We start from the raw sequence: 16306 nt of genomic DNA on the forward strand, positions 1-16306 counted from the left end.
TACCCAAGACATCACCCCCTCAAAGGAACCCCAGCTCTATTAAATGTGCTGCCAGGGAGAAAGAACCTAAGTCTCTGATTAGATGACAAATCTGGTCTCATCTCATGTGCCAGCTCCATTTGGGATATGGATGGGCAGGGAAGGGGAGGACAGGAAGGGAGAACTGACTGGGAAGGGAACAATTACTTTCCATACTAGCCAGTTGCATTCCAAACTGGGCTTGAACACTAGAGAAAGTGGCATGCAAGGAGATAGATGGAAAAAAGCATAGATAATAAGGACTGAAATCTGGTCAGTACTTGCTCATAATTACAGAGACTGAGATGCCCTAGAAGGCAACACATGAACAACTGATAGAATAATGAACTACTGATGTTCCATTATTGATGAAACAGTCAAGCAGATCAATTCTCTATTGGGGAACATGTAGTAGTGCTGATGAAAATGACTCCAAAGGCCAGGGAGCATATCTGGAGTCGTGGTGAGAAATTTAAGACTTTAATATGCACCTAGGCGCTTCACTCACCAGCTTATGACCTGTGCAAAGTACTTTGCCTTTTTTTGTGCCAAGGGTTCGCTATGCATAAAATCCTAATCACACTGCTACCCACTTTCTAGGTAGTGTTAATGAGCACAAGTAAGGAAATACGCAAGGCATCTGGCATGTGCCATCATTGAGAATAGCCACCAATGGTTGACCTCGTCTGAGCATCTGTTGCTCTACATGTCTTAAAACTGTTCAGAAGCAGTGTGAGATGTTATAGAGATATGTAACCAAGGGACTGAATGTGGACCTTGCCATTTATCCATTTTGTGTCATTTGAAGTTGTATCTGCATCAGTTTTCTTATCTACAAAATGGGGACTATGAAGCATCTACCTCCCTGCAGAATAATGACTGCACGAGCTCAGGTAAAGAAGCAGTTAGCATAGAACACCTTGAGCAGTACAAAACAAACAGAAATCACTCCCTGACCTTCCCGATCTGAATTCTTGTCTGTCACAACACTGCGCTAGCAATTCAGCAATCATTCCTACTAGGATTACTTCTGCTCCTTGGTCAGTCAGTCAGTCTATATTTTCTGACTATATTCTATAAGCCTGCAATAGAGATGAACACAATCCTTCTTCTCAAAACACTATGGTCACTATAGAGTCACCAAACTGAAGGTACAGTGAGGCAGAGGAAAAAATCAAAGGGAGAAGGTATTCTCAACTGATTGTAGCAGAATATTCAACCCATGCAGTTACAACATGGAGATGTACTGTTAGAGGCTCCCAGGTATTAGAAGAGGCCTGGAGAAGAGAGAAGCCCTGTGCTTAAGGAAGACATCCATAACTGTCAATCCGCCTGTGGTCTAGACCCTAAAAACTGGTCAACTCAAAAGCATGTGCTTAAGAAAGGCTGAACTTGAGACCCCCCCCCAAAAAAAAACAACTTTTGGGCTACAATTTTGTTTTTCTTGGTCAGTTGTGGGGCTTGAACTCAGGGCCTAGCACTGTCCCTGAGCCTCTTTATGCTCTAGCTAGCCTCTTCTACTTGAGCCACAGCATTACTTCCCTATTTTTTATAAACGGTAACAACAGTTAAATCTAATTTCATTCCTGGCACATTATCCTCAGGTTTTGGGGGCTAAAGATAGGTCTAGGCACATGAATGGAGACACTGGAGACATGAATGCTGTGCCATCTATGGTTGAGAAATATGGCGAAGTAAAAAGATAAAATTATAGTGCCAGGGGGAAAAAAGCAAGTGATACAAGAAGGTACAGAAGCACTCCCAAGGTACAAGCACAGAAACCCACACAATCACCTCCATCTCCTAGGCGAAGATGAGGCTATCCCTGAGGACAGTCTTCAGGTGCCGGCTGGTCAAAAGAAGCCCTGGACAAACTAAGTGGCAAGTGCAAAGACTCAAGACTGGTTAAGATCCAACAGGGTCATAACCTACTGGAAAAGGGAGAGGAGAAAAGCAAAAATTCAGAGACAGGCTGTTTGAAGATATATCCTGAGATGCCTTGTATGGCAGAAACCTTTTTAATGTTATATACTTAGCTTTTTCTGTTGTTTTGTTTCTTTGGAAATGCTTTCGAGTATTGCTTTATGTTCTGTTCTAAAAGGTCACAACCAGGAAGTCCTGATCTGCAGAGAGGCTTTGGTGCTAAAGGCTTTCCTCTCCTCAAGCATAATCCCATTTGCCTACAGAGCTCAGCGACAGGGTGGATGGACAAAGGCAATTTAATTGGAGTGCATGCCTTCATAGGCACTCTGCTCCACTGGAGTAAAGTCAACAAACCAAGCCCCAGAGAATAAAACTACTGGAGAAGGCCATTTCAAAAATGGCATTTAGTCACCTCTGAAATACCTTTCAGAACTGACCCCCTGCTGGCCGGTCATAGAGAGTGTCTACAGTCTGGGACCTCTTGACCCCACTTTCTGCAGGAAATCAGGCAAATTTAAACCTCCATAATTTACTCAAGACTCTGGCTTCTGCCAGGGAAAGGGCAAACAATGCTGACAATTAACCCTGATGCCTGATTAAGTCTCTACTGTGGCAAGATGGGGTATGAAACCAGGCAACCAGCCACAGAGACCTGAAAAAAGGGGCAAAAGCTGTGTGACATGGATGTACCTCCTGAGTCTTGGTACCAATGCAAGTTCCAAACATGTCCCATGGAACTGCTCACTCAAAAGACAGAAGGTAATTCCAGAAATGTGTATTATTCTGATGAAGCACTAGCCTCTGACCAAAATACTTCCCTCTTTTCTAGCCAACTTTCTTCTAATCCTTCACTTCTCATTCTTCCAATGAGTGGAAGCTCCTAGAATGTTTAGAAGCTTCGATCAGAAGTCCTGCATTGTTAGATTGCAACTACACAAAAGCAGTCCATAACAGTCATGACAACTGTCACATAACAAAAGTATCTGTAGGGAAAGTCTTTCCTTCACTTAATGAAGGTGTAGGAACTCCTAGTAAGCAAACCAGCAGAGAGTTGTGGGCCTTTCAGGATGCTTCGGAAGAGAGGCCTTGGGAGACCAAGGCATTCCAAACCTGGGCAGCTAGCTGTGCCTTGGCAGCTCCACAAAAAAGAAGTTAGACGAGCCCTTCTGTAATCCTTGTGATCTTACAGTTGAAGGATCACAGCAGCCCTACCTGTGCCTAACCAAAGCCATGCTGGGCAAGATTACCCTACAGAAGAGTGAAAAGAGTAAGAGAAGTGGTCTTGCTAGAGCTTCTTGGGGATTGTCAAATCAAGAGCAAGGAAAACCACATTTCAAGAGCAACTACAGGATTCTTTCAGCCTAACCAAGATCAAACACCAGCATGGGAGAGACCAAGCTGCAAAGCAGGATGATTCAAAATCTAATTACTATTACCCCCATCTCAGAGATTCTTTATGTCACAATGCATTTTCATGGGAAAACAGGAGACTTCGGCAGACATTTGAGTCAATCCACATTTGATTTAAATGGAGGTATTTGCAAAAAGGGGGGAAGTCAGAGAAGAAAGGAAGAGAGGAGGACAGGCCTGTTACACAGAAGCTTTGAGCTCCTGGTAATGAGCAGCCTTACCTATTCCTACCTTGATAGAAAGGGTAGTTTTCTTAGTGGTTTTGAAGTTATCAACCCTTACCTCAATGTGGTTTCAATTATGAATTACCAGACTAAAAGGGAAAAAAAGCTTTGATTTATTCTTTTTTGCTCCAATTATGCATGATGTGTTTCCACGGAAGACTTTGAAAAGTATTTCATCATGCCTCTCATCCTGCAGTGGTCAAAGGGCAAAACCAAAAGGAGTTAACCCTTTTATTTCCCTTCTCAGATCAGGGGCTCCCTATTAGTGGACATAGGCCAAGACCTCTGAAGCAAACAAAGCAATGAGAGGGTTAAACATTGGCATCGTATTACTAACGCACATAAGGGTGGCGTCCCCTGTCCACAATGGTGAGATGGCATTTACATTAATGGTTACTGGGAGATTTGAAAGGGGCAATCAGTAAAGTAACTCATGCTGCCTTAGCCATTAAACTTCTACACTCCAACTACTGACAGCATTCTCTTAGGCATACTCTGAATCAAGCATGTCTTTAAGCAGGATCTCTTAGCTTGAGATAGAAAAGATTGGGGGATAAGTCTGATATCTACCTGTGGTCTCCTATCTTTAATCCAGTTCAGTCCAAAAATAACTGGTTGTTCTAAAAAACAAGAAAATACTGAAAGCCAAATCTCCCCGACTACACATGAAATAGACATATGGAAGATGAAAAACCTCAAAAGGCTATAAGTTCTCTTGGGGTTTCAGATTCTAGGTAAAATGGTAAGCTATCAAATCAGAATTGCTGCTACCTATTTATAAAAGTTCTTTAAAAATGAATTTTTACATGACAGGGTGGCATGCATCTGACTACATTTTGAAGCCATGAAGTAAGAGGTATGGTGTTCCTCTGATCTCTAAAGATAATAAGGCACAGGAGGTCACAGAGCAGGCCAAATATTTTTACTCTACTTTCTATTATTTTTTTTCTAGATGTATAAAGATGAGTTCAGACAAGCTCTATGTTCACTTCTACCAACTCAGGGTCATAATCAATCTAGTCTTATTTGGATCATACTTGTGATATGAATCTGGACCATGACCCATCTAGGGTGGCTTGTGATGCAATTCTCAGCACTGGGGTTACTTCTTCATCTTTTCACTGAAGACACAGGCTCTTCATATTCTGCCTTCTTCCAGGAAATTCCTGTGAGACATGCCCAACCTATACAAGTCCCATATGACAAATCCTTCTCCCCAAATCCTACTTCACCAGGCTCGGCTAAGATCTCCACAACAAGCACTGTCTCTGACTCTCATTCCCTCCCTAAGGGTTTTGCACAGAATGGCCTTTAGTATCATTGGACTCAGAAGCCCACCCCACAGATGCACAGGGACAACTGATGTATCATATTACTGATTTTTTGTTAACATTCCATGAGATAAGTGCTATTCCAAATTTAGTGATGGATACAACATTTCAAAGACCTGCATAGGGTCAAGCTAACCAATGCTCTTGAACTCAGATTTGATTTCAGAATGTCTTCTTGGATGACCTAGCTATCAGTCAGTAATCAATTACTATGTCATAATAGTAATCAGCTAAATTCACCCCTAGAGATGAGCAAATTGTTACAAAGCGTCAGTAAGGAACTTCTAGTCACTCACATCATCTACAGGAAAGAAGGATTAAAACTCACAGTTTAGCTGGACGCAGTGGCTCATGCCTGTAATCCTAGCTACTCAAAAGGCTGTGAGACTCTTATCTCCAATTAATCACTAGTGGGGCTGTGGCTCAAGGGGTAGGGTGGTAGCCTTGAGATGAAGAGCTCAAAGACAGGGCGCAGGCCCAGAGTTCAAGCCCCATGACCACCCCCCCAGACATACACACATACACAGACCAAAACAAAAACTGAAAAAAAAAAAAAACTAAACTCAGTTTAGAAATATCTAAGTTATCTTACCAAAGCCTCATGGGTTAAACATATCTGAATGCCTCTTAAAAATGCCTGCTATTATCTGAGTCTCAGCTACTTCAATTTTTTCTTTATATAGCACTGAAATTCATCTTTGGCTAAATGCCCACCCTTCTTCTACAATGCCAAACTACTGTCAAGAAGCGCAGGAAGGGTGGCCACTGATTACTTTTCAGGTAGTAGAGGAAAAAAGTTGACATTTCATCCTTCTCTTGCTTGGAAAGAAAGGCAGTCATTTATAAGAACTCTCATCTGGCTGCGGCCGCCATCAGTGGATGGACAGAAGCCAGTTAAATGGCTCAACGTAAGCCATATTCAAAGAATTTGGAATGGGGAGAGAAGGAGAGTTCCATATGTTGATACTTTTAATAATTCATGAGTTATATGAGTCTGCAAGTCATAAATTTTACTAAGTATATCTATAGTGTGATTGCTTAAGATATTGGCAAAGATAACATACCATTGATTGTATTGGTTTACAATTTGATAGATTAAAAGCAATGGTTCAGCTGTTTGGTAGTGACAGCTCAAGCTTTAGGTTATGTTTAGAATATAGTTCTCTCATCACACATCATTACCCCTGGATCTGTTACTCTATAATAAAAGAAATTACTTCACAGAAAACTAGTAACTAACTCATACAAATAAGGCTGACCTATAATCCACAGACAAAGGTTAATGATAGCTTAAACTTCTACTTTTTAAAAGTTAAAACAAAGTTCCAAAGTCATCTGATTATCCAATAGTTTAAAAGAGCAGCTCATTCTTTGCTCAAGCATAAACTCCTGAGTTGGCAGCTCATTGGCTTTATTAAAGATGATATAGGGACGACTTCTCTGGCTTGGTAAACAGGAACCTTTGGCAATTGTTAAATTACAACTCATGACATGCAAGCTGAAAACACCAACATAGTTATAATTTTAAAAAAATTGATAAAGTTGATAAAGTAGAAAGAATGATTTCTACAGTGTAGTAATTTCTTAACTCTTAATTTCCATTCCAGTAAGGCACATGCTTTGTCTACTGTGTTTTATCCCTACTTCCTTCTCCCCAAATGGCACAAACTCACAAGGGCAAAAAGAGCAGGCAAGGAAGGACAAAGATGGACAAAATAAAACAGACATAAACTTTCTTTTCAAAATCCTTTTATCATAAAATATGCAGAAATGTATAATAAAATACAACAACAACAGAACAAAATATTTTAAGTATACAGCTAAGGCCAAAGGAAAGAAGGGCCAAAAACGAAGAGAAAACTGTAAATGAGATCTGACAGCACAAGACTCAGTGGGCACATGATACCTGAGAGAGACCAAGGATTGCTGCTAGACTTACTATGGCTGGGCTTTAGTTTTCATATGCATTCTGAAAGAGGATGAAGATGAGATACCCAAGAAATGAAAGAATGAGAAGTGGGTTTTGTACATAAAGCCAGAACTGGGAAAGGCCAGTACAGCAGCAGGGCAGAGCAATAAAAGCCACTCACTAGTTAACAAAGCAATACAACTCATTTCAGTTTCAGAGCCCAGCTTAGGGTGGTGTGAGGTGAAGGGGAGTCCCTCTTGAAAAGTTTAACTGAGATAACCCTCTTGTAAGTCTGGGGTTTTTAAAAATATTTTTTATTGTAATTAATAGAAGGGTTACATGATATTTGCCAGATAGAAGGTGTATTAATTCATATACATTGATACCCTTTCACATGTCTTGGTCCCCATTTCCCTTCCCCTCACCCCCACCCTTCATCTTGTCCCTCCCCTCCCTCCGTCTGGGTTTGAATGATCAGTATTTGTGTAATATGGAAATTTCCACTGAGAAGTTAATCTAGGAAAGTGGCTTATCTCCCTGGTACCTCCCTGAAACACATGGAAGAGACAAAAAGAAAACAACAATGACAATAAAACCCTCTGAAAAATACCCTCCTTACCCAAAGATTTCCACAAAACAACTTCATGGAAGATAAACCCACATTCTAAACTACAAAATCTGTAAGTAAAGACTAGAACAAAGCAACAGCAGAAGACCAGTGACAGCAAACTCGAAAAGTTGGACAATCAAAGAACATAAAATGTCTCAGATGCCTAAAGAAATAAAAGAAGGAACCAAAGAGAGGCTGAGATGGAAGGACTACAAGTTTGAGGCATATATACATAAGTTTGGGATATATACATAAGAAGAACATGTCTTAAAAAAAGGAATAAAAGATATAAGCGGAAGGGGAGACCAAGCAGGCAAATTTCCAAAAATAATCAGACACAACACAGCCACATATAGAGGATAGAGGTAACAACTTTGTCAAAATATTAATACAAAAAATGTGGTATGTATATACAATGGAATTCTACATAGCCACCAGACAAGATAAAATAATGGCATTTGCTGGGAATTGGTGGAACTAGAGCAAATCATGTTGAGTGAGATAAGACCAAAGGAACAAAAGGCACATGGTCTCCTTGATATGTGGATATTAGATCCAAACAGTAGAGGAGTGATAACTCAATATTCAAGGTCATTGACATGAACTTGGAGATATAAACATAACTATATAGACATGTAAATCTATGATGGGATATATATTCTACAGATACCATGTTAAAGAGATCGATATTATTTATGACATACAAACTCTCAATTTTAATTTTGTTCTTAAATTTATATGCCAGTGATTGCATAGAGATTCCATTCTTGAATTACTTGTTTGTTAAACTTGACATTTGAAAAATGATGCTAAAAAAAAGTCAGTGTAAAAACAATAGAACTCAAAAAGCTTAACCTTACCTCAAAGCAAACTAAAATTTCTAAATTCCATACATATTTTTATCTTATCTAGGCAGTGAGAGGACAAATGGTCTGAGAATAAGCCAAAGAGGCCTCCTGGGGGCAGAGTAGGCTCTCAGAGAAACATTCCACAACCTGGGATCTACAATTTAAGAGTTCTGAGGCAAATATCTGAGTCTATGCTTCTTTCTTAGCTAGTTCAGTGATTTATTGCTTACTAGTATTTGCAACTGACTGATATTTTCAGCTGCTTGTACCACAACAACATTTAAGTCAGGCACCCCAAAACAATTTATGTCATGTAGCTGAGACAAAGGTAGCCTGAACCCAATCTCTGGATGCTTCTAATCCAAGTCCTATGGGTCAATGAAAGGAACTGGATAGAGAGGGATTGTCTCTCTAGTCAGTGAGTTAGGAGCCAATAAATCAAATTCCTCATCAAAATATGGCCCCAAGATCAACAGCAATAAGACTCAAGACTTGGGAACTTGCTAGAAATGTAAATTCTAGCCTCTTACCCTAGACCTACCTAAACTACACATGAGGGTAGAATGTCAGGGCACTATATTTTAACAAGTCTTCCAGAGATTCTGATGCATACTGAAGTGGGCCCCTGCCCACAAAACCTTCCTACATTTTGTTCCCAACTCTGATTCTGATCTTCATGAATGATGTTTTCCAATCAAGACTTTTATATAAGCATTCCCCTTTTATCTAAAGACTGGAGTTAGACTGAGGTTCACAGGAAGTCCATATGAACAAATAATCTTTACCCCAAACTTTGATCACAGTAAGTCACCACTCTGGCTGGATTTCACTAAAACAAGCTTTTGTTTTTCAGCCTTACTCTTATGCTAGGTACAATGTTTTATCTTCACCAAATTTCTCAGCAATTGTTATCAGTGGTCATAGGGACCCCCCCCCACCCCTTTTCTGTTCCAGATCTGGTACAGTAAATGCGGGGGCGGGGGAGAGAGAACAGAAAATCAGAAAAAAAAGAAAAGAAGAGAGCTATCATTATAGTTTTACCTTTAATGACAAACTCAAGGGGGGAAAAAAACCCTAAATGTCAACAAAAGAATAAATAAAATCATGACATTGACAATTATATGGAAAAATGTTCCACATAATTTTAAGACTGTACAACATTTCACTTTTGGGTGACTTATGCCAAAAATTCCCAGTTTAATCCTCATTGTTTTAGTTTCTGTCCTCCTGCATCTGGCAGAGACCCACAGGTAAGAAATGGTGAGGGAGAGTACCTGTGGCCAGGCCCAGAATTTTCACCAGCCCAGAGGTACTAATGAATGTCTACCAGGAAGCCAGGCTAGAAATGGCACCACAGTTATACATGGAGTAGGAGTGGAGTTCTTAGGGCAGGAGAGGGGAACAAAACACCTGGTACATGATGGGATAGACAGTTTCCCCAGTGCTTCTCATCAGCATTTGCTTGTACTGATTACTTTGTATGGCCCATGAATGATGTTATTGTTAAGTCTACCTTGGGAAAAATGGCCCTTTCCCCATGGTTCTTCAGCGCACACATGGCCCCTTCCCTAGAAGACCCTGCCCAGCACTCATATCCCAGGTAATTGATGGACCTGGGGACAGTGGGTGGTCCCCCTGGCTCTGAGGTCTCCACTGTGGCCACAACTCCTCTCCATTCTCTCCTTACATAGCAGTCTCCATCATCAGTTCCACCTCTTTTGCTCCTGGCCCATTTGAAGCCTTTCCCTTGCCCCTTGTCCCTTGCCTCTTCCTCTTCCCCCACTCCTTTCCCTCCTCCTTCTTTGCACCCCCTGCATGAGGTCCATTTTGTGCAGTATGCTCTCTCCCAATAAACTCTTTCCTGTCTGAACCACGCAACAGTCTACTTTCAGCTGAACTCTATGGTCATAAACATCTAAATGGCCCTTGACATAAAAAGGGTTTCCCAACCTTGATTTAGGAAATTGAAAAATCTTTGCTAATGGGTTAAAAGAAAGATAAAACAACAGAGAAACAGAAATAGGTACAAAAAAGACAAAAGATAAATCAATAGAGAACATAAAAGAGGAAAAAATATAGACAACCTTTATAAGGTCTATCAACTTCCTCCTGCTTAATCCTGTTAAAGCCTCTACCCAGTATCTATGTTACCTAGGCAACTGGCCCACCTTCCCTTTTCTGAAGTCACATCCTCCACTAGTCAGGTCACACCTCCTCCAGCCCACTCCCTACTTAAATTTCTCCTCTCCCTGGACCATGCAGTAGTTTACTCTCAGTGAAACTGTACAGCCTTCAGGTAAGGAGCTAAGAAAACTAAAGATAAATTATACATCCTTTCTCTCTTAATGAGCCAAAACAAAAATCGCTTCCCTTTGGGGGAGAGGGGAAGGGAAATGGGGACCATGACATGTGAAAGGGTATCAATGTGTGGGAATTAAGGCACCATTTATCTGGCAAATATCATGTAACCCTTCTATTAATTACAATAAAAATATATTTTAAAAAATCACTTCCCAAGGACACATGCCAAGCAAAGGGATGATGTCTCCAATGGAGACCTGCTACTTCTACATGATACAAAGGAACTACTGTGGCAAACTCTTCCAAGTTCTGAGGGTAGGGTATAACATGGCCAATGTAATCTGTTTCATTTTACAAATAATAATTGCAAGCTATCTGTGACACAAACCCTTTGTGAAGCCATCCTTCACTATAGCCATTTGTACATGGCCATTTGCATCTATCCAAAACATGAGTCCTAGCTCTCACTTCTTGCTCCCCAGTTTGAGCAAGCTCTGAGCAGGTGGAAGGCCCCAAAGAATGTCTTTGAGAAGGCCAGACCTTTCTTTGATTTACTGACAACGCTCCAGGCCTACTCCCACCTTGGGTCTGACATTGTAAATTTAATGGAATCTAGAAGAGAGACTCCTCTGCAGGTTGGGTTCAAAGTAATCTCATCTACAGTCAGTTAAGTATTTCTAAGGGGAGGGGGAAGTCAACTAATAAATCCTCACTACACAGCCTCTTGTTGGTTGCTTTCACTGAAGATACAGAGATGAATAGTCTACTGCTTTAAATCAGGGTACTCATCACCTGAGAACCCAGAAATGTGATGAATACCAAAGCCTGGAAGACTTCTTAAGAGTTAAAGAGAAATACAGAATACATTTTTAAGTTGTGTATCTAAACTTACACTTTCTCTGCTTATGTTCCTAGTCACTAATTCAGCACTTCAATCACTTTGTTTTGAACTAAAACTTATCAAAACTAAGTTTCACCTGTTACCCCAGTCTCCCCCCTACCCATATATATATACATATATATATATTTTTTGCCAGTCCTGGGGCTTAAACTCAAGGCCTGAGTGCTGTCCTTAGGTATTCTCAAGGCTAGAGCTCTACATTTGGGCCACAGCAACATTTCTGGCCTTTTCTATATATGTGGTAGACACTTGAGCCACAGCACCACTTCCAGCTTTTTCCATGTATGTGCTACTGAAGAATCAAAACCTGGTCTTTGTACAAGCTAGGCAAGCACTCTACCACTAGACCAAACTCCCAGGCTTTCTAGTCTATATTCTAAAATTAACTATAGACTAACATTAGCCATTTATTCTCCTAAGTTTTAGATATTTTCTATCTGGGTCACAACTGCACACTTGTCTACATTCTAGCATATGCTATTCTTTAGCTCACACTTGTACCCTATACACTTGAACAGGAGCAACATTTCAGCCCAGAAGGTGCTCAGTGGCTTCCACAGAACTCTACAAGCAATGCAGGATAATTTTTTTTTTGTTTTAAATTTATTTTTTTATTGTAATTAGTAAAAGGGTTACATGATATTTGCCAGATAGAAGGTGCATTAATTCACATACATTGATACCCTTTCACATGTCTTGGTACCCGTTTCCCTCCCCCCCCACACCCCCTACCCGTCTTGGTTTTCCCCCCTTCCCTATCAAATTTCAAATATCCAAATACAAATAAATTCAATATATCAGATAACAAAGTGAGATACTATACCAATATGAGATAACCAAGGGACAGCAAAGGAGATGAGAGACAACATAGTACATTAAGGACAACAATCATTCATTATATGGCTTTTGTTTCAATATCCTGGACGTCCTTTCAATTAGCTTCACATTATATGTCCTTATGTATCAAGATTTTGCTCTATTGCAAATCTCTGCTAGTAGAGCCCAAGGTTTCTACTGATTATGACAAATAAGGGAAACCATTGAGCCTAAGTTCCTTTGAGTCTGGCTTACTTCACTTAATATGATTTTTTCTAAGTCTTTCCATTTCCTAACAAATGGGGCGATGTCATTCTTTCTGACAGCAGCATAGAATTCCATTGTGTACAAATACCACAACTTGTTGATCCACTCATCAACTGAGGGACATCTAGGTTGGTTCCATATCTTTGCTATGGTGAATAGTGCTGCAATGAACATTGTTGTGCTAGTGGATTTAGTATGTCCTTGTTTCTGGATGGTTGGATAAATGCCAAGTAGTGGAATTGCTGGGTCATAGGGGAGTTCTATGTTTAGCCTTTTGAGGCACTGCCACACTGCTTTCCATAGTGGTTGAACGAGTTTGCACTAATGCAGGATAATTTGTATAAACCTGGATCTGACTTATATAACTATAACCCCTCTGTACATCACTTTTACAATAACTATATACAATTTTTATTTTGCTAGTCCTGGCTTGAACTTAGGGCCTGAACTTGGGCTTTCTCAAGGCTAAAGCTTGGGCCACAGCAACATTTCTGGCTTTTTCTATGTATGTGGTACCAAAAAAATGAACAGGTCTTCATGCATGCTAGGCAAACACTCTATCAATAGGCCAAACTCCTGGCCCCAATAAATAAATTTTTAAAAGCACAAATACAATTATTCAGAGTAACCTGAAAAAAAGTAACTTTTTATTTGAAAACTGCATGTGAAAAGTTTTGTTATTTTTTTCACCTAGTAAATGAGCAAAATTTCAAGTACTTAAGAGTTACTGAGTCATAGAGAACCAGAAAACCCAAAATGTTATTTATGGAGGTATTTTTGCAAGAGCAATTTATAACTATCTATAACCATTCAAATGTGTTCTTTAAGCAATTTCTCAGCTGGAATTCTATATATATATTAGCACATTTGAGTACTAACATATAAGAAAGTATGTCCCTTGTTTATTTGCACTGTTGGTAAATTTTTTAAAAAGCAGTATAAATCAAATGTGCATCAGTAATTGAACTTAGCACAGAGATACCCAAATAACAAAGTAGATACACCCATCTTTAAAACCTGAGGACCTGCCGGGTACCAGTGGCTTATGCTTATAATCCTAGCTTCTCAGGAGGCTGAGATCTGAGGATCTCAGTTCAAAGCAAGTCCCAAGCATGAAAGTCCATGAGACTCTTATCTCTAATTAACCACCAGAAAACTGGAAGTGGCACTGTGGCTCAAGTGGTAGAATAGTAGCCTTGAGCTGAAGAGCTCTTAGACAACGTGCAGGCCCAGAGTTCAAGCCCCGTGAATGACCAAAAAAAAATCTGAAGACCTATACCAAGTGAAGTAGAAGTAAGTCTACTGCCTCTGTGAAAAAGGCAAGAAAAGTATCTCTGCATCTGTAGTATGATCCAATTTGTGATTTATGATTGTGTAATTATGCTTATATGTAAATGGGACCAAATGCTCCTATAGATCTCTTATATAGGACTCATCAATCAGTGCTTTACTGGCTGGCTTTCTACACATAGGAAACTTTTTGGAGGACAGGGACTGTCTTCCTAATCCTCAGGACCTTGACAGAATGCCTATAACCTAGTACCCATATTAGACGGATTAGAAGAAGGAAGAAGGACATGAAGATTAACTGGATGATAGCATATAATACTAGGTAGAGAAGCCTGTGACTCAAGCTTATTAAGGAGGGCAAGTGATGAGCTGAATGGAGTCCAGTTTTTTTACACGAAATCCTGGTGTGCTTCAGAGCAGTTCAGAAAGCAGTGAGGTCATCCCAAAGCACTAGTTAGAAAGAAGGTACGGCTGCAAGCCAATGCCATGGTGCCTGTGCCTGTGCCTCCTGTAGGCAGGGAGGAAGCCCTGAGAGCAGCTTTTTTTTTTTTTTTTTTTGGTGTCAGTCCTGGGCTTCAGCTCCGGGCCTGAGCACTGTCCTTGGACTTTCTCAAGGCTAGAGCTCTACCACTTGAGCCTCAGCACCACTTCAGGCTTTTTTCTATGTATGTGGTACCAAGGAATCGAACCTGGGTCTTTGTACATGCTAGGCAAGCACTCTACCACTAGGCCAAACTCCCAGCTCTGAGAGCAGCTTTTAAACAGATCCTCTCTGTTCTGGAAACACTGGAGCCTCAGCTGGTCTCAAGTTAGAAACTATAGCAAACTGTAAGGCCTCTACATCAATTCTCCCCCACAGAACACTGGGAAACGTCAAGTAAGATAGCATGTGTCAAGTACTTAGCACTGTCTAGTGTCGAGTAGGTACTCAAAATGTAAGCTCAGCATTGTGTTTTATAGAACTTTTTCAAGAACTTTTGCACTACAACTTCAAAAGTCATTGAGAAACCATTTCTAACAAAACCCATGCCTCCTACCTATCTAGACCGGAAATAGACCATCTTCCTAAGCACACTGAAAACAACCCATGAACTGCTGCTTCCATATTTCCTGCTTTTACCAGAATTTCACAGTTAAACTGTTCTTCCTATGTCCCTGATATAAAGAACACTTTTCCTCCATGGAAGATCAGAATTTAAAAACAAAACAAAAAACCTTTATAGCTGTAGTACATTTTCCTTTCTTCCACCCTGGCAGTTCACATAGCCAGCACAGTCACCCACTTACCACAGAGGGAGGGTCATTCCATTCTTCATAGGAGATGGCCGCATATGGATAGATCCGGTCATTAATAATCTGCAGCGTGGCCAGGGCAATGGCTTTAATGGACTGGAAGTATGCTTCCCAGAACCAGCGTGCCTACAAAGAAAACACCACAGTAAATGAGCAAGTAGAAAGGCAGTGGGGGAAACTAGATGCTCTGTCCCAGTCAACTCTGGCTCTAGCTAGTTCTTTATTCCCAAGGAAGGGAAAACCTAGCACACATGAGCCATGCTGCCAAGTCAGCTCCATCCCTAAATACCTTTAGCCAAAGCAAGCGAATAAAATGTGACCAGGTAAAGCACACACTGATTCAACTTAAATAGAAGAGAAACTCCAGTTGTTAAAAAGCTAATATGTCAATTGTATGAAAAGAAATGAACTTATTATCTGATGTATATAAATATAACCCCTCTGGATATCGCCTCTATAACAACAATGAAGTGAATAAGAAAGAACTAATGTGTCAATGTACATTATAGGAAAAATAAACTGCATAACTTGAGAGTAAGTATAGAGGGAAAAATGATGGAAAATGAAGGAAGGGGTGACATAGACTAAGAAACACTGTACTCATAATCTGACTTATGGCACTGTAGCTTCTTCTATGACTACTTACTACTAATAAAATAAAAGTCCAAATAAATACTAATGTGTTATGTTGGCTGAAGCTAACAATCTTCTTTATAGATACAACATACACACACACAGAGTAAAGTGCACAAAGTGCATAGCTAAATGAATTTTTATGTATGTACATACCCTCACAACTACCACAGATAAATACAGAGAACAATCTAGAAACAGAAGATTCCCCTATGCTGCTTTCCAGTCAGCATCTCACTAGTCTCAGAACAATCTCATTCACATTTCTTTTGTGTACTCTAGAAACTTCACATTAGTGAAATCAAGCAACATTTGTTCTTTTGTTACTGATTTCTTTGGAGCAACTGTATTTCCCCTTTTTCTTGAGAAATTTTATGCAAAACTGATTTGTCTCTTCCTTATTAAGTTTTAGAAGAATTCATCAAAGAAGCCATTAGGGTGTGTGTGTGTGTGTGTGTGTGTGTGTGTGTGTGTGTGTGTGTGTGTGTGTGTGTGTGTGTGATTTAAATTTCAATTTCTTCATTTGAGCCAG

The 16306-nt window shown here is 40.1% G+C and overlaps 1 protein-coding gene across 2 annotated transcripts in view; it reads right to left on the reverse strand.

The window, feature by feature from the left end:
* Nucleotides 1–16306, reverse strand: part of Ext2 (exostosin glycosyltransferase 2) — a 112697-nt gene that overhangs the window by 41070 nt on the left and 55321 nt on the right. For both annotated transcript variants that reach the window (XM_090347860.1, XM_090347859.1), the window contains exon 8: nucleotides 15136–15267. In XM_090347860.1, coding sequence (XP_090203986.1) covers nucleotides 15136–15267 — 132 coding nt within the window. The remainder of the gene's footprint in view (nucleotides 1–15135; nucleotides 15268–16306) is intronic.

This window comes from Megascapheus bottae, chromosome 16, assembly GCF_031878675.1.
Source record: "Megascapheus bottae isolate mThoBot1 chromosome 16, mThoBot2.hap1, whole genome shotgun sequence".
Lineage (NCBI taxonomy): Eukaryota > Metazoa > Chordata > Mammalia > Rodentia > Geomyidae > Megascapheus > Megascapheus bottae.